At 45.8% G+C, this 24,819-nt stretch overlaps 1 protein-coding gene across 4 annotated transcripts; it reads left to right on the forward strand.

The window, feature by feature from the left end:
* The first annotated feature begins 543 nt into the window (after window positions 1-543).
* POLM (DNA polymerase mu) lies at window positions 544-24,173 on the forward strand. 4 transcript variants are annotated; one of them, XM_087969911.1, is made up of 12 exons: window positions 544-790; window positions 8,009-8,246; window positions 9,309-9,495; window positions 11,184-11,282; window positions 12,141-12,311; window positions 14,365-14,436; window positions 16,939-17,059; window positions 18,165-18,297; window positions 18,671-18,773; window positions 19,239-19,526; window positions 21,486-21,569; window positions 23,906-24,173. In XM_087969911.1, the coding sequence occupies exons 2-12, from the start codon at window positions 8,056-8,058 to the stop codon at window positions 23,990-23,992; spliced, it is 1,536 nt and encodes a 511-aa protein (XP_087826037.1). In that variant the 5' UTR covers window positions 544-790; window positions 8,009-8,055; the 3' UTR covers window positions 23,993-24,173. The 4 variants fall into 4 exon arrangements, with proteins under 4 accessions (XP_087826037.1, XP_087826036.1, XP_087826039.1 ...); XM_087969910.1 differs by having other exon boundaries at window positions 8,012-8,246; XM_087969913.1 differs by having other exon boundaries at window positions 544-751.
* Window positions 24,174-24,819: the final 646 nt, after the last annotated feature.

Genomic DNA, 24,819 nt, shown 5'->3' on the forward strand with positions numbered 1-24,819 from the left:
CCTCCCCCCGCCCGGGAGCTTATTTGCAAGAGTGGGCGGAGACAGTGGGGGTGGGGGTGGGGCTTCCTTCGGACCGCAGCTGGAGCAGATGCTGCCCCTGGTGGAGGAGGGGGGGCCCTTCCCTCCCCCGCCCCGCCCGGGAGCTTATTTGCAGAGTGGGCGGGGACAGTGGGGGGTGGGGCTTCCTTCGGACCGCAGCTGGAGCAGATGCTGCCCCTGGTGGAGGCGGGGGGAGCCCTCCCTCCCCCGCCCCGCCCGGGAGCTTATTTGCAAGAGTGGGCGGGGACAGTGGGGGTGGGGGTGGGGCTTCCTTCGGACCGCAGCTGGAGCAGATGCTGCCCCTGGTGGAGGGGAGCCCTTCCCTCCCCGCCCCCCGGGAGCTTATTTGCAAGAGTGGGCGGGGACAGTGGGGTGGGGCTTCCTTCGGACCGCAGCTGGAGCAGATGCTGCCCCTGGTGGAGGCGGGGGAGCCCTTCCCTCCCCCGCCCCGCCCGGAGCTTATTTGCAGAGTGGGCGGGGACAGTGGGGTGGGGGGTGGGGCTTCCTTCGGACCGCAGCTGGAGCAGATGCTGCCCCTGGTGGAGGGGGGCCCCTCCCCCGCCCCGCCCGGGAGCTTATTTGCAAGAGTGGGCGGGGACAGTGGGGGTGGGGCTTCCTTCGGACCGCAGCTGGAGCAGATGCTGCACCCGGTGGGGGAGGGGAAATCCTCCCCTCCTCTCCCCCGCCTGGCACTTTTCCGGCTGCAAGTTCGGTGGGTTGCGGGAGTAAAAGAGGCGCGGAAGCTTTGCGGGTAAAAAAAAAATCACTTTCTCTCCGAAGTGGGGGGAGGGGGAGGGAGGTTTAAGTTTTGCAGTTTTGCAGTTTTGAGTCCCCCCCATCATCCTTCTTCCCCTACCCCCACCCCCAAGCTGACCAAGAAGGCGTGGGAAGCAACCTACTCTTACCCCTCCCCCCACGAGCAGGGCCGTCTTAACAGCATTATGGGCCCCCGGGGCCAAGCAATGTCCTGGGGCCCTTATGACAGCTACTCCCAGGAGTAGTAACAATGTAAAGGGTTGATAACATGAAACATCTTATTTTGCATGTTCGTATTAATTGTAAAAAAAAAAAGCAGTAAAATGTCATAAATATGTTGCTGTATTTATGGGGGCATTGAAAGGTTAACATACACAGCTTAGTATGGGGCCCCTATGCTGGTGGGGCCCACACAGAGGTGGGATTCAGCCGGTTCCGACCAGTTCTGGAGAACCAGGAGCGGGAAATTTTGAGTAATTTGGAGAACTGGCTGGCCTGCTCCCATCGGCTGGATCTCCTTTGGTTGCCCTGCCCAGGAGAACGGAGCTGGAAAGCAGGTTAGCGGGGTGGGGAGGGAAGGGGGATTTTGCAGTATATCCTTCCCCTGCTACTCCCACCAAGCCACGCCCACAGAACACGCCCACCAAGCCACACCCACAGCTGATCGGCTGGGTCTCCTTTGGTTGCCCTGCCCAGGAGAACGGAGCTGGAAAGCAGGTTAGCGGGGCGGGGAGGGAAGGGGGATTTTGCAGTATATCCTTCCCCTGCTACTCCCACCAAGCCACGCCCACAGAACACGCCCACCAAGCCACACCCACAGCTGATCGGCTGGGTCTCCTTTGGTTGCCCTGCCCAGGAGAACGGAGCTGGAAAGCAGGTTTAGCGGGGCGGGGAGGGAAGGGGGATTTTGCAGTATATCCTTCCCCTGCCACGCCCACCAAGCTATGCCTACCAAGTCACACCACACCCTCCAAGCCCCGCCCACAGAACCGGTAGTAAAAAAAAATTGAATACCACCCCTGGGCCCGCGGGCAAGGCCCCTCCAGGCCCCTGCCTTAAGACATCCCTGCTGCCCCCTAGAGCAGGGGTCTCCAACCTTGGCCACTTTAAGCCTGGAGGACTTCAACTCCCAGAATTCCCCAGCCAGCTTTGCTGGCTGGGATTCTGGGAGTTAAGTCCTCCAGGCAAAGTGGCCAAGTGAACCTGTGCTAAAGGAAGGAAAGCTAAAGAAAGCACACCATGGTTTAGCAAAGCTGGCTGGGGAATTCTGGGAGTTGAAGTCCTCCAGGCTTAAAGTGGCCAAGGTTGGAGACCCTGCTCTAGATAGAAGAATGAGAAAGGAAAGCGAAGGAGGCTACCTGAGAACCACCTGCCGGGTATCTCACTTGGCGGCTGAGCTAAGCTGACTCTCCTTTTTCCTTTTCTTTTAAAAAAGGAAACGTTGGGAATCTCAAAGGTGCCTTTCCCCCCAGGAGGCACCTGGATTTTATTCTTGTTTTTCTTTTGAAGACGTTTCGCTTCTTTTTCCAAGAAGCTTCTTCAGCTCTGCCAGGATGGTGAGGTTGGAGAGATGCTGAAGAAGCTTCTTGGATGAGAAGCGAAACATCTTCAAAAGAAAACATAAAACAGTTGCGCCTTTGGGATAACCATGGCCTGGGTGACGGAGAATCTCCACAGACTAATGTTGGGAATGTGGCTTGTTGGGTTCCAGGCGGGTGAGGCTATTTCTCACTGCTTTTCCCTGATGCCTATTAATGATTTTCTTTCTTTCTTTCTTTCTTTCTTTCTTTCTTTCTTTCTTTCTTTCTTTCTTTCTTTCTTTCTTTCTTTCTTCCCTCCCTCACTTCTTTCTTTCTTTCTTTCCCTCTTTCACTTTCTCTCATTCTCTCTTTCATTGTTTCTCTCATTCTCTCTCTCATGTTTCTTTTTCTTTCTCTCTCTCTTTCACTCTTTCTCTTTCATTTCATTCTTTCTCTCGCTTTCTTTTTCTTTCTCTCTCTCTCATTCTTTCTCTCATTCTCTCTTTCATTTTCTCTCTCTTTCTTTCTTTCTTTTCTCCCTCACTTCTTTCTTTCTTTCCCTCTTTCACTTTCTCTCATTCTCTCTTTCATTGTTTCTCTCATTCTCTCTCTCATGTTTCTTTTTCTTTCTCTCTCTCTTTCACTCTTTCTCTTTCATTTCATTCTTTCTCTCGCTTTCTTTTTCTTTCTCTCTCTCTCATTCTTTCTCTCATTCTCACTTTCATTTTCTCACTCTTTCTTTCTTTCTTTTCTCCCTCACTTCTTTCTTTCTTTCCCTCTTTCACTTTCTCTCATTCTCTCTTTCATTGTTTCTCTCATTCTCTCTCTCATGTTTCTTTTTCTTTCTCTCTCTCTTTCACTCCTTCTTTTTCATTTCATTCTTTCTCTCGCTTTCTTTTTCTTTCTCTCTCTCTCATTCTTTCTCTCATTCTCTACTTTCATTTTCTCACTCTTTCTCTTTCTTTCTTTTCTCTCTCACTTTTTTCTTTCCCTCTTTCACTTTCTCTCATTCTCTCTTTCATTGTTTCTGTCAGACTGTGCTCCTTCTAGATCCCAAGAAAGAAATACTCAGACTCCATGGTGTAGAGCAGAATTTATCTTTTACTGGAAAATGAATGGTAGCAAACAGAATCAATTCCGAAACTAAAATATTGGCGGGTAAAATGCATATACAAAGGGATAGAATTGCTCCCCCCCCTCCAGAGATCAAATGATTCTTCCAATTAAAACTTCTGAATAGGATCATGTGGTCATCTCTAGGTGATGATGAGGCTACTGTCAGTGACCTTGACATATTTTGATAAAAGTTCGCAGTTGCGCATATAAGAGGACAGAGGTTAGTGAGAAATGGAAAGTTACAACAAAGAATCCCCCCTCCCTTTCCTTACCCAGCAAAAGAATGCAAAACACCTCCTGCCTTCTTCCCTTCGAAGATTCCCCCTCCCACCGTTTCATGACAGCCGAAAGAGAAGTAAAAGCATAGCAACAAATGAACCATAATTAGGAGCGGATATATCTTGATAGGTAGGGATGGGTATCTCTTGAGGCTGACATTCGGACCCCCTAGAAGAAGGACATTAGTCCCTGTAAGAGAAAAACAATTATGTATTAACATTGGCATACATTCCTAGGGTTTATCAGGGTATTTGGCATAAAACTTTTTTAGCAAATCAGGGGCCCTAATGTCCTTTTCATTAACCCATTCAGCTTGGGAAAGAGGAAAATGTTTCCACGCTACAAGATATTGGACACGACCCCTCCATTTCCTAGAATCTAGAATTTCTTTAATCTCGAAATGTTGTTCCCCCTCGATTAACAGGGTATGCGGTGGATCAGACTGGGTCGGCCGCAAAGTACTGGTATGTTCTGGTTTCAACAAACTAACATGGAAAACAGGATGAATACTGACGAAGAGTCTTTGGTAAAGTCAGTTGAACAGTCACCGGTTTACAATCCTCTCAATGGGAAAAGGTCCCACGTACTTAGGACCCAACTTCTTCGACTTCTGTGTAGTCTGCAAATATCTGGTCGAGAGGAAAACTTTATCGCCCACCTTATACATCATTTGTGGGGCTCGCTTCCTGTCAGCAAATTTTTTATGAGATTGGTGTGCCTCGTCCAGAGCTTTACGAACGACCGGCCAATTTTGTTGAAGCTTAGATATCCAATCGTCCAACGATTGGATAGTGGGGTTTTCTCGAGGCAGTTCAGGTATGGGCACAAAATCTTGTCCGTGGCTACTTTGAAAGGGGTAAATCCCGTACTACTGTGTACAGAATTATTATACGCCACCTCCGCAAAAGGCAGTAAATCCACCCAATTATCTTGCTGATAGTTTATATAACATCTGAGGTACTGTTCTAACACCCGTTTGTTCTCTCACAGGCCCCATTTGTTTGGGGATGATGGGCGGAGCTTAGGCTCTGGGCGGAGCCTATCAATTTCAAGAATTCTCTCCAAAGTTCGAGGTAAATTGGACCCCCGATCAGAAACTACACGCTCAGGAACGCCATGCAACCTGTAGACATGTATAATGAACATTCTGGCCAATGATTTCGCTGAAGGAATCTTAGAGCAAGGGATGAAATGAGCTTGTTTGGAAAACAAATCAGTCACTACCCAAATGACAGTATGTCCAACACTCTCGGGTAGATCTACTATAAAGTCCATGGAAATTTCCTTCCAAGGTGCCGTTGGCCTGGCCACATTCTGCAACAAACCTGGTGGTTTACCAGGCGGCCTTTTCGCTGAAGCACAAACTGGACAGCTCGCCACATAAGTCTCAATGTCCTTTTTCAGCGAAGGCCACCAGAATTGTCGTTTCACCAAATGTAGAGTCTTCACAAACCCAAAATGACCAGCCGCTTTAGAATCATGAGTTTGTTGTAAAACTTGGCTTCTTAGGATTTGGGGTACATACAATTTTGCACCTATCCAGGCTAGACCATTTCGAATAGTGCAATTATTCGTATTTGCTAGGAACCACTCATCTGTTTTCAAAGCCTCTTTAAATCGTTCCATCAGGTCAGTGGACAGATCCCTCTCCTGGTCTCTTTTTTGTGCTCTGGTAATTACAGGAGCAGCCAGCTGTGTAGTGGACACGATTGGTCTTACCACTTCTTTTCGGATACTGTTGTATTGAGGCATTCTAGACAAAGCATCCGCCATAAAAATTTTCCCCCTGGGATATACTTCAACGAGAAATTGAATCGCTTGAAAAACTGAGCCCACCTAACCTGCTTAGGAGATAGCTTTCGAGGAGTCTTTAAAGCTTCCAGATTTTTATGGTCCGTCCATACCTCAAAAGGATGCTTCGCTCCTTCCAAAAATTGTCTCCAGGTTAGAAGAGCCCAACGGACTGCAAAAGCTTCCTTCTCCCAGACGGCCCATCTCCTTTCAGTGTCAGTCAATTTTCGGGAGGTATAAGCACACGGCTGTAGCGTCCCCTTCTCATTTAATTGAAGTAGAACCGCCCCCACCGCCACATCGCTTGCATCAGCTTGGATCACGAAAGGGGCATCCATGTCGGGGTGTTTCAATACTGGTTCTGCAGCAAAAAGTCTTTTTAACTTTTCAAATGCGGCTTGGCATTCCATGGACCAATTCAACGGTTGGCTGGGTTTTGGTTTCGCTTCCCCCTTTGTCTTCAGAAGGTTGGTGATGGGCATTGCTATTTTTGCAAAAGACGGGATGAATTCCCCCCTCCCACCGTTTCATGACAGCCGAAAGAGAAGACGGAATAATGTCAGACTGTGCTCCTTCTAGATCCCAAGAAAGAAATACTCAGACTCCATGGTGTAGAGCAGAATTTATCTTTTACTGGAAAATGAATGGTAGCAAACAGAATCAATTCCGAAACTAAAATATTGGCGGGTAAAATGCATATACAAAGGGATAGAATTGCTCCCCCCCCTCCAGAGATCAAATGATTCTTCCAATTAAAACTTCTGAATAGGATCATGTGGTCATCTCTAGGTGATGATGAGGCTACTGTCAGTGACCTTGACATATTTTGATAAAAGTTCGCAGTTGCGCATATAAGAGGACAGAGGTTAGTGAGAAATGGAAAGTTACAACAAAGAATCCCCCTCCCTTTCCTTACCCAGCAAAAGAATGCAAAACACCTCCTGCCTTCTTCCCTTCGAAGATTCCCCCTCCCACCGTTTCATGACAGCCGAAAGAGAAGTAAAAAGCATAGCAACAAATGAACCATAATTAGGAGCGGATATATCTTGATAGGTAGGGATGGGTATCTCTTGAGGCTGACAGTTTCTCTCATTCTCTCTCATGTTTCTTTTTCTTTCTCTCTCTCTTTCACTCTTTCTCTTTCATTTCATTCTTTCTCTCGCTTTCTTTTTCTTTCTCTCTCATTCTTTCTCTCATTCTCACTTTCATTCTCTCACTCTTTTCTTTTCTCCCTCCTTTCTTTCTCTCTTTCACTTTCTCTCATTCTCTCTTTCACTGTTTCTCTCATTCTCGTGTTTCTTTCTCTTTTTCTTTCTTTCTCTCACTTTCTCTTTCATTCTTTCTCTCGCTTTCTTTTTCTTTCTTTCTTTCTCATTCTTTCTCTCATTCTCACTTTCATTCTCTCTCTCTCTCTCTTTTTTCTTCTCAATGCCTTAATGACACTGGAGATGGTCTCTGCTCCGGCAGTTTGAGCCCTAGCAATCCATGGCAGGGTGAGCTCCTCTCACCGGCCTCAGCCTCTGTCCACCTAACAGTTCTAAAGCATGTTCTATGCGAGTAGATAGATAGGTACCACTTCAGTGGGGAGACGAGCTGGTGCTCTATGCAGGCACTCAGATTGAAGACACCTCTGAACCTTCCCAGTTGCAGCACCCATTCGCAAGGCAATTCTGGGAAGGAAGGGGGCCTTAGACGACACGTGTCTTTCCACTGGGTGTGAAGCCAGTTCTCCCTCCTATGACACACCTTAGGCAGCGCACAGGCATGTCCCATAACAGGGCTGATACCTTGGCTAGCCAAACTACTAGTCTGCAATAGCATTGGGGTCTCCTGGTTACTGTGATATATCAATGTATGCTAGTAATGATAATAATAATAATAAATAACAGCAGCAGTAGCACTTAGACTTATATACCACTTCATAGTGCTTTACAGCCCTCTCTAAGTGGTTTACAGAGTCAGCCTCTTGCCCCCAACAATCTGGGTCCTCATTTTACCCACCTTGGAAGGACAGAAGGATGAGGGAGGGAGGAAAGAAGGAATGGAGGGAGGAAAGGAAGGAGAGAGGGAGGGAGAAAAGGAGAGAAGGAGGAAAGAAGGAATGGAGGGAGGAAAGGAAGGAGGAAGGAAAGGAGGGAGGACGGAAGGAAGGAAAAAGGATGGAGGAAGGGAGGGAGGAAGGAAAGGAGGAAGGAAAGGAAGGAGGAAGGGAGAAAGGAAGAGCAATAGCACTTAGACTTATCTACTGCTTCACAATGCTTTCCAGCCCTCTCTAAGTGGTTTACAGAGTCCGCCTCTTGCCCCCAACCATCTGGGTCCTAATTTTACCCACCTCGGAAGGAGGGAAGGCTGAGTCAACCTTGAGCCTGGTGGGATCCGGGCTGCCAAATTGCAGGCAGCCGGCAGGCAGCAGAAGTAGCCTGCAGTACTACCACGCCACTGACAAATGACACAGAATTAAACTGTGCCACCAACACATTAAAACAAAAATGATTTGTTTCTCCAAGTAGGCTTCTGGGGAGAAGGACGAGTGTGTCCCATCAGGGGGCAGATCATGGCCCAACTGCCGGTGAAAAAACGGCGCCCCCCTCGGGCCGAGCCGGGTCAGCCAGCTAACTCCGAGTACCCGGTGCGTTTCCCTGAAGTGGTGCTCGGCCTGGTTGAGAAGCGGATGGGCTCCAGCCGGAAAACGTTCCTCACCTCCTTGGCTCGCAGCAGAGGCTTCTGGGTAGATGATCCTTGCCGGTAGGTGTCCCCGTGGGAGTGGGCTGAAGGGCCAGGAAGAGTGTAAGCCAAGAGGAATCCCTCTTTGAAGTGGAAATTAGGGGAGGGGGTGTTTTTTTTAATTGAGGAATCTTGGAAGCCGAACAACGGTTCAAATGCTCGCTTGCGCTGAATCATGGATCCCTGGATTCTTCCAAGAGGAGGTAGCGGTCAGGGATCTCCACCCTTGGCCACTTGAAAACTCGTGGACTTCAACTCCCAGAATTCCTCAGCCAGCCATACCTATTTCTTTTCCTCCCACCTTATAGAGCAGAGAGATTGTGGAGAAAGGGATTACAAGTGAGTAAGCAGGTCGCAATGGGGAGACACATCAAAAAGCGCCAGGGAATTCTGGGAGTTGTGTCGGAGTATATTCATGATCTGGAATAGAGCATGGTAACAAGGTCAGCCAATGAATAGGCATAGAAACTTAAGTCAGCCAATGAGGACTGTTTGGAAACTGAAACTAGAAGTAGCCTAGGCATGGCTCTCTATTAAGCTCTGCAGCTCTGAAGCCATGTTAAGCTCTGAGTCTGTCTGTTGAAGATGAAACTGCTTCTCTCCTCTGCTGTGTGTCTTGCTTGCCTGCTGAACTAAAGTGAAACTGAGGTCTGTTTTCTGAACTCCTGAGTTTCTGTTCTGCTTTGAACCTGTAACCTGTCTGCTTCTGTTTTGAGTTTGGAGAAATGTTGGAGAAATCTACAACTGGTATTGTAAAATTTACTTTATATGTTGATAAAGAAGTTCAACGAAGCCTCAGTCACCTGCGTTTATTTTTCTGGCGCTGAATTTACTCTGAACAAGTTGAAGTCCACAAGTCTTAAAGTTGCCAAGTTTGGGGACCCTGCCCCAGACATCTCAGAAGGGATGGGTTTTGTTACACCTTTAACAACGGCAGAATAGTAGCCACAACTAGCCGAGGCTACCTTGGGCTCCTGACTTCTCCATCTTGAAGCCAAGGGAGCGCCAAGAGCTGATCTCATCTAAGCTGTCAATCCTGTGATGGACCCCAGCGCCCTAAATCTTTTTTTGCTTTTGTCCTAGTGAGAAAGTGACTCACGTTGTGTCCGAAGGCAATTCTGGAGATGAAGTGGTTGAGTGGCTGAAGAAGAATGGGAGGCCGCCTGCCAATGCCGCAGGGGATGGGCCCGCTCTGCTGGACTTCAGCTGGTTCACGGAGAGCATGAGTGCCAGGCGGCCCGTTGAGATTGAACCCAGGCACCGCCTGAAGGTACGGAAGCCGGAGTCCTTCGGGGATGGCCCAAACCTCCTTGTGTATCTACCCCCAAAGGAAACCATCCCTGAATTCTAGACGAAATCCCTCAGTAAAGGAAAAGATGGGGAGAAAAACTTATTTGTCGTCCTTGCCAAAGATTTATTTCATTTGACCTAGTATTCTGTGGGAAACAGCCATTTTGACTGGTAAAGTAGGAGTTAGTGTGTAGTGTGTGTACTAATACTATGGCTTAAGCAACATAACTGGTAGTGTTTAAACCAGCCATTATTGGTTGGTCTTAAGTATTCCTCCCACCTTCACTCCCTCTTTCCCACCTTCCATCTATTTTCCTTTCCCTTCCCTTCCCTTCCCTTCCTTCCCTTCTTCCTTTCCTTTCCTTTCCTTCCTTTCCTTCCCTTCTTCCTTCCCTTCCCTTTCCCTTCTTCCTTTCCTTCCCTTCCCTTCCCTTCTTCCCTTCCTTCCCTTTCCCTTCTTCCTTTCCTTTCCTTTCCTTTCCTTCCCTTCCCTTCTTCCTTTCCTTTCCTTTCCTTTCCTTCCTTTCCTTCCCTTCTTCCTTCCCTTTCCTTCTTCCTTTCCTTTCCTTCCCTTTCCTTCCTTTCCTTTCCTTTCCTTTCCTTCCCTTCTTCCTTCCCTTTCCTTCTTCCTTTCCTTCCTTTCCTTCCCTTCTTCCTTCCTTCCTTCCTTCTTCCTTTCCTTTCCTTCCCTTCCCTTTCCCTTCCCTTCCTTCCCTTTCCTTCTTCCTTCCCCTTTCCCTTCCCTTTCCTTCCCTTTCCTTCCTCCTTCCTTTCCTTCCTTTCCCTTCTTCTTTCCTTTCCTTTCCTTCCCTTCCTTCCCTTCTTCCTTTCCTTTCCTTTCCTTCCCTTCCCTTCTTCCTTCCCTTCCTTTCCCTTCTTCCTTTCCTTCCTTCCCTTCCCTTCCCTTCCTTCCTTCCCTTCCTTCCTTCCTTTCCTTCCCTTTCCCTTTCCTTTCCTTCCTTCCTTCCTTCTTCCTTCCTTTCCTTCTTCCTTTCCTTTCCTTCCCTTCCTTCCCTTTCCTTTCTTTCCTTTCCTTCCTTCCCTTCTTCCTTCCTTTCCTTCTTCCTTTCCTTCCCTTTCCTTCCCTTCTTCCTTCCCTTCCCTTCCCTTCTTCCTTTCCTTTCCTTCCCTTCCCTTTCCCTTCCTTCTTCCTTCCTTTCCTTCTTCCTTCCCTTCCTTTCCTTCTTCCTTTCCTTCCCTTTCCCTTCCCTCCTTCCTTTCCTTCCCTTTCCTTCTTCCTTTCCCTTTCCTTCCCTTCCCTTCCTTCTTCCTTTCCTTTCCTTTCCTTCCTTCCCTTCTTCCTTCCCTTCCTTTCCCTTCTTCCTTTCCTTCCCTTCCCTTCCCTTCCTTCCCTTCCTTCTTCCTTCCCTTTCCCTTCTTCCTTCCTTCCCTTCCCTTCCCTTCCTTCCCCTTCCTTTCCTTTCCTTTCCTTTCCCTTCCCTTCCTTCCCTCCTTCCCTCCCTCCCTCCCTTTTTCCTTCCTTCCTTCTTCCTTCCTTCCTCCCTCCTCCCTCCCTCCCTCCCTCCCTCCCTCCCTCCCTTCCTTCCCATGGTTTCTGAGACTTTGCTGGAATGTGAATCAGAGCAAAAGCTTGCAGTTTAATGATGGCTTTCATTGGAGGATGACTTGGACACTTCCAAAGCATCTCACCTGTTCCCTTTTGTCCAGGTGGCCACTCCTGCAGAGCCACCAGAGGAAAAGGTCCAGGTGGCTCCCTACATCTGCCAGAGACGGACTCCGCTGCTGCACCCCAACTCCACGCTCACGGTAATGGGACTTCAGGAAGACCAGTCAACCTCTGCCACTTAGGGAGGTGTGGACTTCAGTCATAAAATGGGGCAAAATTCAATTAGGAGATGTCTGGCTTAGCAACAGAAATTTTAGGCTCAGTTGTGGTCGTAAGTTGAGGAATACCTGGGTTTTCCTTTCCATGTCAGTCTTTTTAAGGGGTTGCCTTATTGGTGTGTTTTCAGGTGTCATTTTTATTATATATATATATTTTATTTTTTTAACAACAAACAGAAACAAACAGAAAAACATAAAACCTTCTTTCCATTGTACAGTGTGCCGGTCGGTCCAAACCTTCTTGTGCACAATATCCACAGTCCTTCCCTTCCAACCACAGTACATTATTAAAATTGATTTGACATAAATATGCATATTATATTGTTATGAACTGCTTATTGGACTTTACTTATCAACTATAGCAGGGGTCTCCAACCTTGGCTACTTTAAGCCTGGAGGACTTCAACTCCCAGAATTCCCCAGCCAGCTTTGGGGCTGGGAATTCTGGGATTTGAAGTCCTCCAGGCTTAAAGCAAGCCAAGGTTGAAGACCCTGAACTATAGCATCCTTTTCGAGCAAATTTCAGTTTTTAAGATATCTCAATTCATAATATTCGTTCCGTTATAATTCATTATAACATATTACATTGTCTTATCTTTATCCCTGTATTTATGTTGTGTTATATCCCATTTCCCTATTCTGGTGTCATTTTTAGTGGGGGGGGGGGGGAGAAACAGCTGGAAGGTGGAGAGGTCTAAGAGTCTGAACCCCTTTGGAGGGCTTGGTGTGGGCCAAGGGTGTCTCCCCAGGTGTCATGGTGACCTGACTGCCTTTTCCTAGGAGGCCCTAGAAACCATGGCGGAAGAGGCCAAATTCGCTGGGAGTGAGGTTCGCAGCTTGGCCTTTTCCAGGGCGGCTTCGGTGCTTAAGGCCCTCCCCGGGAAGGTCCGCAGAATCCAGCAACTCCACACCGTGCCCGGCATTGGGGAGCATTCGCGGAGAATTGTCCAGGTAGAGGAAGAGTCGGGTCATCCCGTCCTGTTCGTTTTGCACTGCGGTGACCCTGGTTTGGGTTCTTGCTTTCATCTTTAAAATGTTTGTTTGTTTCTTTCTTCCTTCATTCCTCCCCCCCCTCTCCTTCTCATCGTCCTCCTCGTCCTTCTCCTTCTTCTCTTCCTCCTCCTACTTTTGCTTCCTGCTCTACTTATCCTCCTCCAACTACTACTACTTTTGCTTCCTCCTCTACTTAGCTTCCTCCTTTTCCTCCTCCTCCTTCTCCTCCTCCTCCTTCTCCTCCTCCTCCTTTGCCCTCCTCTACTTGCTTCCTGCTCTACTCCTATCCTACCTTCCTCCTACTACTACTACTCCTACTACTTTTGCTTCCTCCTCTACTTAGCTTCCTCCTTCTCCTCCTCCTCCTACTTTTTTGCTTCCTGCTCTACTTATCCTCCTCCTCCTACTACTACTACTACTACTTTTGCTTCCTCCTCTACTTAGCCTTCCTCCTTCTCCTCCTCCTCCTACTTTTGCTTCCTGCTCTACTTATCCTCCTTCTCCTCCTCCTTCTCTACTACTACTACTTTTGCTTCCTCCTCTACTTAGCTTCCTCCTTTTCCTCCTCCTCCCTCCTCTCCTCCTCCTCCTACTTTTGCTTCCTCCTCTACTTAGCTTCCTCCTTCTCCTTTTCCTCCTCCTCCTACTTTTGCTTCCTGCTCTACTTATCCTCCTCCTCCTACTACTACTACTACTTTTGCTTCCTCCTCTACTTAGCTTCCTCCTTTCCTCCTCCTCCTTCTCCTTCTCCTCCTCTCCTCCTCCTCCTCCTACTTTTGCTTCCTCCTCTACTTAGCTTCCTCCTTTTCCTCCTCCTCCTTTCTCCTTCTCCTCCTTCTCCTCCTCCTCCTCCTACTTTTGCTTCCCTCCTCTACTTAGCTTCCTCCTTCTCCTTTTCCTCCTCCTCCTCCTTTTGCTTCCTGCTCTACTTATCCTCCTCCTACTATTACTTTTGCTTCCTCCTCTATTTTCTTCCTCCTTCTCCTCCTCCTCCTCCTTCCTCCTCCTCCTCCTCCTCCTCCTACTTTTTGCTTCCTGCTCTACTTATCCTCCTCCTCCTACTACTACTACTACTTTTGCTTCCTCCTCTACTTAGCTTCCTCCTTTTCCTCCTCCTCCTTCTCCTCCTCCTCCTCCTACTTTTGCTTCCTCCTCTACTTAGCTTCTTCTCCTCCTCCTACTTTTCTTCCTGCTCTACTTATCCTCCTCCTCCTCTACTACTACTACTACTTTTGCTTCCTCCTCTACTTAGCTTCCTCCTTTTCCTCCTCCTCCTTCTCCTCCTCCTCCTCCTACTTTTGCTTCCTCCTCTACTTAGCTTCCTCCTTTTCCTCCTCCTCCTTCTCCTTCCTTCCCTTCTCCTCCTTCTCCTCCTCCTCCTCCTACTTTTGCTTCCTCCTCTACTTAGCTTCCTCCTTCTCCTTTTCCTCCTCCTCCTCCTTTTGCTTCCTGCTCTACTTATCCTCCTCCTACTATTACTTTTGCTTCCTCCTCTATTTAGCTTCCTCCTTCTCCTCCTTCTCCTCCTCCTCCTCCTCCTCCTCCTACTTTTGCTTCCTGCTCTACTTATCCTCCTCCTCCTCCTACTACTACTACTTTTGCTTCCTCCTCTACTTAGCTTCCTCCTTCTCCTCCTTCTCCTTCTCCTCCTTCTCCTTCTCCTTCTCCTACTTTTGCTTCCTGCTCTACTTATCTTCCTCCTACTACTACTACTTTTGCTTCCTCCTCTACTTAGCTTCCTCCTCCTCCTTCTCCTTCTCCTCCCATTTTTGCTTCCTCCTCTACTTCTCCTCCTCCTCTTCCTCCTCCTCCTCCTCCTCCTCCTGGAAGCCAGATTCACTTAACAACCATGTTACTAACTTAACAACTGCAGTGAATCACTTAGCAGCTGTAGCAAGAAAGTCGTAAAATGGGACCAAACTCACTTTACAACCGTCTTATTTAGCAATGTCGGACTCATTGGTGGTCATAAGCCAAGGACTACCCTGTATTGTTTGTGTCTTCCCAACAGGAAATGCTGGAAGACGGGATGTCTTCAGAAGTGGAGAAAGTCAGACACTCGGAGAGATACCAGACAATGAAGGTGCAGCCAACAGCTACTGCTAGAATTGGGGGAGAACACGGCCAGGAATTTGGAATGTGGCTTTTCATTGTATCCCTATTGCCAGAGATTCACTGCCTGAATCCTGGGTGCCCTTCTGATTTCGGGAGAAGTTTAACCTCCTTAAGTTTTGGAGTGCTAATGCAAGTTTCAAGGCCCCAGTGTACTCTAGGGTCAAAGTATGTGCTGAAATTTCAATCCCCAAGTTTTAAAAAACTGAATATTTTATATTTAAATTGATAGTTCCAGAGACCTACTTCTACATAGAATAGAATAGAACAGAATAGAATACTTTATTGGCCAAGTGTGATTGGACACACAAGGAATTTGTCTTTGGTGCAAATGCTCTCAGTGTACATAAAAGAAAAGATACATCCGTCAAGAATCATCAGGTCCAACACTTAATGATAGTCATAGGATACAACAAGCAATCAAATCCTACTAGGAAATGGTCAACATAAATCGTAAGGATACAAGCAACAAGGTTACAGTCATACAGTCACAAGTGGGAGGGGATGGGTGAAAGGAAGGGAGGATTAATAGTAGTAATAGTAATGTAGACTTAGTAAATAGTTTGACAATGTTGAGAGAATTATTTGTTTAGCAGAGTGATGGCGTTCAGGGAAAAACGTCCTTGTGTCTAGTTTTGGTGTGCAGGGCTCTACAGCATCGTTTTGAGGGAAGGAGTTGAAACAGTTTATATCCGGGATGTGAGGGGTCTGCAGATATTTTCACAGCCCTCTTTGTGACTCGTGCAGTATACAGGTCCTTGATGGAAGGCAGGTTGGTAGTAATTGTTTTTTCTGCAGTCCTAATTATCCTCTGGAGTCTGTGTCTGTCTTGTTGGGTTGCAGAGCCAAACCAGACAGTTATAGAGGTGCAGATGACAGACTCCATCCTTCCTCTGTAGAACTGGATCAGCAGCTTCTTGGGCAGTTTGAGCTTTCTGAGTTGGCGCAGAAAGAACATTCTTTGTTGTGCTTTTTTTGATGACATTTTTGATGTTAGGTGTCCATTTTAGGTCATGTGATATAGTAGAACCTAGAAATAGTGAACCTACGTCTAGTGAAATCCCAAAATATACAAAGTACACAGGAGCAAATGTTTACCCATCCGCCGACTTTAGAAGGGCCCATCCCTGAATTTTATTTTTGTGAAAATTATTTAAGGAGTTTAAAGAACTTCTCCTTGGATGCAGCCTATTGCTATAAAGTCACTTGGCCAGCCTGGAGAGGTTAATTGGAGCCTGTGATTTTGGATTGTTGTTTATTGTGCTTTTGTTTTTAATGTAAAGTGAGAGGTGCTGGCCCAAAGTCACCCAGTGAATAGCCAGGATTGAAAATGGGCTGTAACCCATTTTCTAGTCTTAAGAATGAACCCGGCTTTCTGTAGTTAAGAAACCGCACCGGAGAAGTCCAGGAAAATGCTAGCGGCAAACAATGATTTTGCTTTGTTTTTGGAAATGCCAATCCTCTTTGAATGTCTCTTCCAATAGAACAGAATATTTGTAGCTCAGGGTTGAAATGGGGGGTCCTTGATGCTCTCAGTTTGCTGGTTTTCTTGCAGACGTTTCCTTACCAGCGTATTGATGGTGTTATCTGGTTTGGTAATGAAATGTCTGCAGGAAAACAACCAAGCTCAGAGAGCACCAAGGACCAGGGGTGGGATTCAAATTTCTTAACAACCGGTTCTATGGGTGTGGCCTAATTTGTGGGTGTGGCTTGGTGGTCCTGTGACTGGCTGGGCACGGTTTGTATGTAAATATTGTAAATATTTAATTTTTTTATTAAAAAAGAACAACTTTTACCCTAAATCAGGCAAAGCAGGCAGGCAGATTGAGTTGCGCACAGAATCACAGGTTCACTTAGAGATCTATCTATCTGCAATCTGCTGCCTGGGTCTGCACTGAAAAATAGAAGCTTCAGTCCTAAGGAAGGTTCAGCTCTGCTTTTAGATTAGCTAGAAAGCAAGAAATCCAACGATTTCCTGCGTTCTAGCTAATCTAAATCTCCCGGCACAACAGAACAGCTCATGGTCAGGGAAAAAAAGGGGGGAAATAGCAACTTAACAGGCAAGTTTGATGGCATGCATGCCAGGTAAGGAGTAAGTGGGCGGGAAAGGGAGGGGTGGGGCCAGCCAGTGGCACAATTTGCCGGTTCTCTGAACTGGGCAGAATCATAACAACTGGTTCTATACAACCGGTCCAAACAGGTAGAATCCCACCCCTGCCAAGGACCCCACAGTTCTCCTCCTCCTCCTCCTCCTCCTCCTCCTCCTCCTCCTCCTCCTCCTCCTCCTCCTCCTCCTCCCTACAAACCCCATTCCCTTCTAGCACTGGTGATGTTATCTGGTTTGGTAATGAAATGTCTGCAGGAAAACAACCAAGCTCAGAGAGGAACCCACATTTTGTGACCTGTTGAATTGTGGACCCTTTGCTTACGCAAGACAGGGCAGGTGTTTTCAGGAATTTCTTTTTTTCCATAGCTTTTCACGAAGATCTTTGGAGTTGGGGTAAAGATAGCCAGCCAGTGGTACCAGGAAGGGCTGAGGACCCTCGCTGACTTACAGCTGCACCAAATAAAACTGAACAAAGAACAACAGGCAGGTGAGAGATTCCTGCAAAAGAGAAGTAACTTTAATTTAGTTTATTTGAATATTGGCGGCACCGTATTACAGCAACGGCATAGTAGAATAGAAGCTGGAGTGGTGATTATGATTTTGCTTCAACTTGGGATTGACAATATCTTGACTGCAAAGGGTTTTTTGGGGTGAGCGGTAAATTATTCAGTATTTCATTAAGCTACGAGACTTTTTGCTACTCTGGCGCAACTGCCTTTAGAAGTCATTCTATGGTTTTTATTACATGGTATAAAATTGCTTTTTTTCCATTTTGATTTTCCATAAATATATGTGGATTGAGTCTTGGGTTTTATAATAGGAGACGGGGGGGAAGGTTAACCGAGTTTAACAATGTTATGTTTAAAACATCATGATATACAGAACAACCTTTTTTTTTTCCTGAAAAGTATAAGCATCAAACTAGCTGATCAAATTAGTATTTTATACAGCTCTAATAAATTTAATGTCTTAGTAATCTATAACATTCATTAGGATACCTCTCTATCTCTGTCTTACACACACAGACCTGCCAGTCAAATGTCCACCTCTAAAATCTTGCTTGATTAGGGCTGGTAGGTTTTTGTAATAAATAGCTCTGAAAGGCTTCACATAAAATTTTCATATAATTTATTGTCCAGAGAAAAGAATGGACCCTATTTGATTTTTTTTTGGTTCCTTGAAGGAAATGAAATTCAGTATTATTACCAATATTAATATCAATATTAGTACTAATAATATTACCAATATTAATATCCATATAACAACTTGCCAGTTGGGAATTATGGGATCTATAACTTACATATATCTGGAGATTATACAATATTCTATAAGGCTTTTTGGAAATGTCAAGATACGAACCCGGTCCTTAAATTACATTTCTGTCCATCTCTTTTTTCTCCTCCTCCTCCTCCTCCTCTTCCTCCTTCTCCTCCTCCCCTTCCCCTACTCCTTCGTCTCTTTCTCCTTCCTCCCTCTCTTCTTCCTCTTCCTCCTCTTCTCTTCCTCTCCTCTTCCTCTTCTCTTTTTCTCCTCTTCCTCCTCCTCTTCTCTTCTCCTTCTGTTCTCCTCCTCCTCTCTTCCCTTCTCTGCAGGACTTCTTTATTATGAAGACCTCAATACCCCCGTGGAGCTCTTGGAAGCCAAGGCCATCAGCCATTTGGTACTCCAGGTGATTGAGCAGATTTTGCCTGGGGCGACAGTCACTCTGACCGGAGGATTTAGGAGGTGAATAGATTTTGTGGGATTCATTGTCCAGTTTTGAAATAAATGATCACCACCCGCCAAAACTCCCAAGAGAAAATGGTGGTAATTTTATTTACTGCTTTGCAAAGAGAGTGCACCACGCTACAGTGGACACACCTTAAATCATCAATATGGGTTTTTTTTAATATTATTCCCTATTGCCATTGCAAATTTACCTCCCTCCTTTTCCTCATTGGCTTAGTACTCACAATAATTAGTAATAATTTAATGCTTCTGTCTGAATCCAGCCGATGGGGGTCGACGCAGCAACAGTTAGCACTGTTAATAATGTTAAATGCCAATAAAAACAAACTTGGCCAGAAATTTGTTGCGACAGTCTGTCTGTCCCCAACAGAGGGAAGCCGTGTGGCCATGATGTGGACCTGCTCATCACCCATCCTTCCGAAGGTGAAGAAATGGGACTCTTGCCCAAAGTCATCGGTATCCTGGAGAGGCAGGTAGGCGAAGATTTGAATGCAAAGTGGTAGGAGAGTAATCTTAATGCGAGTGGAAGCAGTAAACGTGTGTTTGTTTTAAAAGTTACCCTGAGGTCAGAGATCTGCAGGGTAGGACTTGCCAAACAGATACAGATTAACAGAATTGGAAGGGACCTTGTAGGTCATCTAGTCCATTGAAAATAGGCCGCGTGGAGACTCCTGGGAGGGGTGGGGCAGAGGGGCGGGGCCAGTGTTGAAATACCGCTTCGCCGAACCGGCTGTAACTTTAACATCCGGTTCGTGTGAACCGGTCCGAACCGTTAGAATCCCACCCCGGGGATGCTACAGCAGTCGTGAGTGTGTGAAAACTGGCCACGAGTCGCTTTTTTTCATTGCCGTTATAACTTCAAATGGTCACTAAACGAACGGTTGTAAGTCAAGGACTACCTGAAATCTCTAGGCGTGATTGGGATTCTCTCCCCTCAGGGCTTCTTGCTGTATCACAGTTTCCACCGAAGTAGCTTGCTCTCCCTGGAAGACGACGAGCTGTGGGTTAGCGGCGGTTCGAGCACCATGGACCACTTTGAACGCTGCCTTTCCATCTTCCGCCTCGGGGACCCTGCTGGGAGCCCTCCAGGGGGCACTGGGGTTTGGACGCTCGGCACCTCGGTGGGGCCTGGCACCTCCAGTCCCCGGAAAGCTGTGCGGGTGGACTTGGTTGTGACTCCGTACAGCCAGTTTCCATTTGCTTTGCTTGGCTGGACCGGCTCACGGGTGAGTTCCAGGGAGGTTCTTGGCTCCGGTGTGTGGACTTGGGGTGGTTTTGTATTCATTTGGGCGTGGTCTTAGGGGAAGGGTTGGTGTCAGAGGGTTCCTACGGAGCTTTCCATGCAGGTATTGGGGATGTCAAATTAAGGAGGAGTCTGAATTGGGGAGCAGGGCCTGTTTATCTGTTTATATCTATCTGTCTGTCTGTCTGTCTGTCTATATCTCTAATCAACTATTCTCTCTCTCTCTCATCTATTTATATCTGTGTGTCTATATTTCTAATCAACTATTACCTCTCTATCTCTATCATCTATCTCTATCTGTGTGTTTATATATCTAATTACCTATTCTATCTCTATAATCTATTTCTATCTGTGTGTCTATATCTCTAATCAACTATTATCTCTCTATCTCTATCTTCTATCTCTATCTGTATGTCTATATATCTAATTACCTATTCTATCTCTATAATCTATTTCTATCTGTGTGTCTATATCTCTAATCAACTATTACCTCTCTCATCTATCTACCTATCTCTATTATCTATCTATTTATATCAGTCAATATCTCTAATCAACTATTCTCTCTCTCTCTTTCATCTATCTATTTATATCTGTTCTCTCTTTCATCTATTTATATCTGTGTGTATATCTCTAATCAACTATTATCTCTCTATCATGTATCTCTATCTGTGTATCTATATCTCTAATCAACTACTCTCTCTCTCTCTATCTATCTATCTATCTATCTATCTCTATCTGTGTGTCTATTTATATCTGTGTCTATATCTCTAATCAACTATTACCTCTCTCTCTCTCTCTCTCTCTCATCTATCAATATCTGTGTCTATATCTTTAATCAGCTATTATCTCTCTTTCATCTATTTATATTTGTGTGTCTATATCTCTAATCAACTATTCTCTCTCTCTCTCTCTCTCTCTCTCTCCCTCCATCCATCCATCCATCCATCCATCCATCCATCCATCCATCATGTAGTTAAACCATGTAGGTATTTGGGATGTCAAATTAACTCGGACTCCAAATTTTGAGGCAGTCTCTGTCTCTCTTCTCTTTTTCTTTCTCTTTCTTTTCCTGCATTCCATCCAGAATTTCCAACAGGTGTTTTTTTTTTAGTTTACCTGGAGATGGTAGGTGCTCCTGCACACAAAGGGTTCATTTTAACCTTTACACTCCAATCCTTCTGCAAGCCTTGTGAGAGAAGGTCAAGTCCCTTCACTGCAGAGTGGAAGAGAGATTAATCCAGAGTTTCAATGCCAAGGATCAGAGCTTGGAGTACAGAATGTTGGGGCTGAAATAGGAACCCTCTGGGCCTCCATTGTTATTGAATTCTTGGCCAGGATCTCTTTGAAACTCTCGACTTTCTTCTTCCTGGAACGTTAGTACAAAGGATTAAGACTCATTTCTATTTCATAAGCCCGTCATAGAATCTCCCATCCTCGGCTTGTTTGCGTTTCGAGATGTTTTCTGTCTTTTCTCAAATTCAACCCAATCTCCCATGGAAGAAGAAATCTTAGGCATTTTCCTTCTGTAATACTGCAGAAGACTGAAATCAAATTCAGAACAGATATGTTAAAGAGCTAAGGTGAGGGGAAAAAAGAAATTTAATTCAGATTTCTGTAAGAAACAAAACAAAACTGAAGGCCTATTCTTATTTGTTCCAGAGGGCATGGAATAATGGATTGCAATCAGAGGAAAGCAAAAGAGTGCTTCTAATTCTTGGATTATCTGGTTATCATATTATTAGTTTTCAAAGCTGTCTTACCTGGCTATTTGAAGTACCTGTTTGAGGCTTTATTCCATGCTCCCTAGCAATCAGAATGGGTATCTAATTTGGGATGTTCAGTAGTGTGGCATTCCTAGAAATGGTAAATTAATAAATTAATAACCCCCTTGGCACTTCACTTGGGATTAAGTTCTTTCATTTCCTTCCCTTTCCTTGCCCAGAATTTCGAACGAGACCTCCGCCGTTTCTCTAAGAAGGAGAAAAAGATGACTCTCAACAGCCATGGCCTCTATCACCTGGAGCAGGTAAGGGGTCGCTGGAGCAAGAATCTCAAGAAGGAATGATTTTGGATTTGGCACCTTTGGATAAAACTTTTTTTTTTCTGCAAAGGTTCAGGGCAGGTGGTGTAATTAGAAGAGGTTAGTGAGACCTGGATACAAATTCTGGTGTAAAAATACCAAGGAAATCTTGCACTTAAATGTCCCAAAGGTGGTTTTTTTTTTTTTCCAAGAGGACTTCGACTTTTCTGGTTTTTTCTTTGAAGATGTTGCTTCTCATCCAAGAAGCTTCTTAAATTCTTGAAGAAGCTCTTCAGAGCTGAAGAAGCTTCTTGGATGAGAAGCGAAATGTCTTCAAAGAAAAAAAAAACCCAGAAAGTCCAGTTGCCTCCTGAAAAAGCACCTTTGGGACAACCTGGAGGACTGAGAATCTCCATAGATGCATAGACATCTTGCACTGAGAGGTCCTGGTTCTTCTCCTGATCTGCCTCCATAAGCCCTCCAGTCTTCCACCACGGGGTTGTTTGATTCTCCTTTGTTAAACTCTGAACTTCCCATTCCTCTCTGTTAAGTGAGGATGTGCGGTTGTGGCATGTTTGTGTACTCGAGAGGAATCAGAAACTCATCAAGACGAGCTCTGGGCCCTGTGATGGTACTAAATCACCCAGAAAGAGAGTCCATCTGGAACATCTTGCTTCTCCCCCACCTCCCCTAACCTTCCTGACCTTTTGCAGGGGTCTAAAGACCTGGCTTGGCCAGTTCTGGCTTGGGACCCCCAAATTGGGGAGCATCACAATGGAGGGAGTTGATCGAGTAACAACCAATCCCACCTTCCCCCTGTCCTGCCCCCACCATCCCCATTTGTAATTGGATTATAGTAAATTGTAGCAGTTGATATTAATGTGTGTGTGTGTGTGTGTGTAGAAATAGACAGACAGATGATGATAGGTAGGTAGGTAGATAAATAGATAGGGTGTGTGAATTCACACACACAGAAAGATTATAGAGACAGAGTTAATGATAGAGACAGAGATAGACAGAGATAGAGTGTGATGACCCAGGGCGTGACACAAAATTAACCAAGTCACAAAAATAGAAGAAAGTCCCTTTAATGTCTCCAACTTGGCCCCAAGGTCCAATTATCCTTGACTGGATATCAAACTCTTAAAACAGTTTACAGAGGAAGTAAATGCAGTCCGCACCCAAAATAAAATTAATTTGAAATTAAAAAACCCAACACAGCACACTGAAGGAATTACTACGGCAGGCAAGGATGATTAATTGCAGACTTCTACCAGATAACGCAGCAACCACAGTTGGGAGGAAGCCAAAACACAGATAAGCTCCGACAGGAATGCATGCTTTGCTTCCAGCATCTTTGCCATATGCAGTTTGTCCTTTTAACTAGTCCTCCCAGCTGCAGCCCATGAAGGAGATCAGGGCCCCTTCCTCCCCCGTAGACCACGCCATTCACATTTCTCCCTTATCCGTTCCTCCCTGCGCGCCCTAGGATGAAGAGGGGATGGGCCTGGGTCTTCCTCTGAATGCCCAGCCGGACTGTGCCCTTCCCCAGTTTCCTCCACAACCACCGGAGCCACACTCCCACTCCCTGTCAGCTGTTCCATCTCTCCCTCGGAGTCAGACTCCAACAGGGCCATGACATAGAGATGATATAGATTGTAAACCGCCCAGAGATAAGATGGGCACCAATAAATTTTATAAATAAATAAAACTCCCTTTTTACAACCTTGTAATCCCTTAATTCGGGGTAGAGTCAGGAGCAATTGGATGGAGCTGAGCGTTTGCTCGCCAGATGCCCTTCCTGACGCGTATGCAGAATTCACAGCAGATTATTTTTTTCTTTGTTCCCGGGGAGAGAAATATCTGCCACTAGCTAGGACTGAACTCTCAACCTTCCGAGTGGGAAGCGATTAGGTTCACTGCTAGGCCACCATGCTGCATAAGTAAGTAAGCAAGTAAGTAAGCAAGTAAGTAAGTAAGTAAGTACATAAGGAAAGAAGGAAGGAAGGAAGGAAGGAAGGAAGGAAGGAAGGAAGGAAGGAAGGAAGGAAGGAAGGAAGGAGTTAGTTAGTTAGTTAGTTAGTTACTCTGAAATCCAGCCATTTCAGTTTGCCAGTCATGAGTTCTCCAACCAATACAATTAAAACCTGGTTTAGCACAAGCTATGAATGAAGTCCTTGATTGTGCACAAGCATACACGTATGGGCGGTGATCTAGGCGATTTAGCTATGGGGGAATTTGCCAAGCATTGGACAGGATGCCAAAAGGAAAAAAAAAAAAAAAGGTTTTCACTGATCGATTAAGGTATATGTATTTATTTATTTATTTTTCCCATCCTTCAGAAAACTTTCCTGCCCGCTGCCTCCGAGGAAGAGATTTTCCAGCATTTAGGACTGGAGTATATCTTGCCTGAAGAGAGAAATGCTTGAGCCATTGTTGTGCAAAGTGCATGTTTTTCACCCTACGGAATTCACAAATGAATGAGTATCAGCCAGGTTACATTTCATATACCTTTCACTCTTGTGTGTGTGTGTGTGTGTGTGATCTAATACATAATGTATTTCTGGGTTGTGTCAATGGGACTTTAGGAAATATATCGCTTTTTTTCATGCTCTGTTGGTTTCGGTTTTGATTCCCTCCCCCTTCACTTAAGATGGCAAAGGTGGTCCTTGACTTACAATCAGAATTGGAACCAGAATTTCTGTTGCCACGCCATGGGGTTGCTAAGTGAATTGCAACCACTTTTGTGACCTTTTCGCTATGTTTGTTAAGGAATCGCTGCAATTCTTAAGCGAATCCAGCTTGCCCCGTTGACTTTGATCGTTAGAAGCTAGCTTGGAAAGTCACAAACAGCAATAGCCCTTAGACTTATCTACCGCTTCACAGTGCTTCCCAGCGCTTCCCAGCCCCCTCTAAGCGGTTTATAGAGTCAGCCTCTTGCCCCCAAACAATCTGGGTCCTCGTTTTACCCACCTCGGAAGGACGGAAGGCTGAGTCAACCTTTAGAAGGAAGGGAAGGAAAGGGAAAGGAAAGGAAAATAGTCATAGCACTTAGACTTATATACCACTTTGCGGTGCTTTTACAGCCCTCTCTAAGTGGTTTACAGAGTCAGCTTCTTGTCCCCAACAATCTGGGTCCTCATTTTACCCACCTCGGAAGGACGGAAGGCTGAGTCAACCTTTAGAAGGGAGGAAGGGAAGGAAGGAACTAAGGAAGGAAAAGGAAGGAAAAGGAAGGAAGGGAAGGGAAGGAAAG

This window comes from Notechis scutatus, chromosome 7 (genome assembly GCF_049901735.1).
Source record: "Notechis scutatus isolate UNSWTSFEM ecotype Mainland chromosome 7, rNotScu1.2, whole genome shotgun sequence".
Classification (NCBI taxonomy): Eukaryota; Metazoa; Chordata; class Lepidosauria; order Squamata; family Elapidae; genus Notechis; species Notechis scutatus.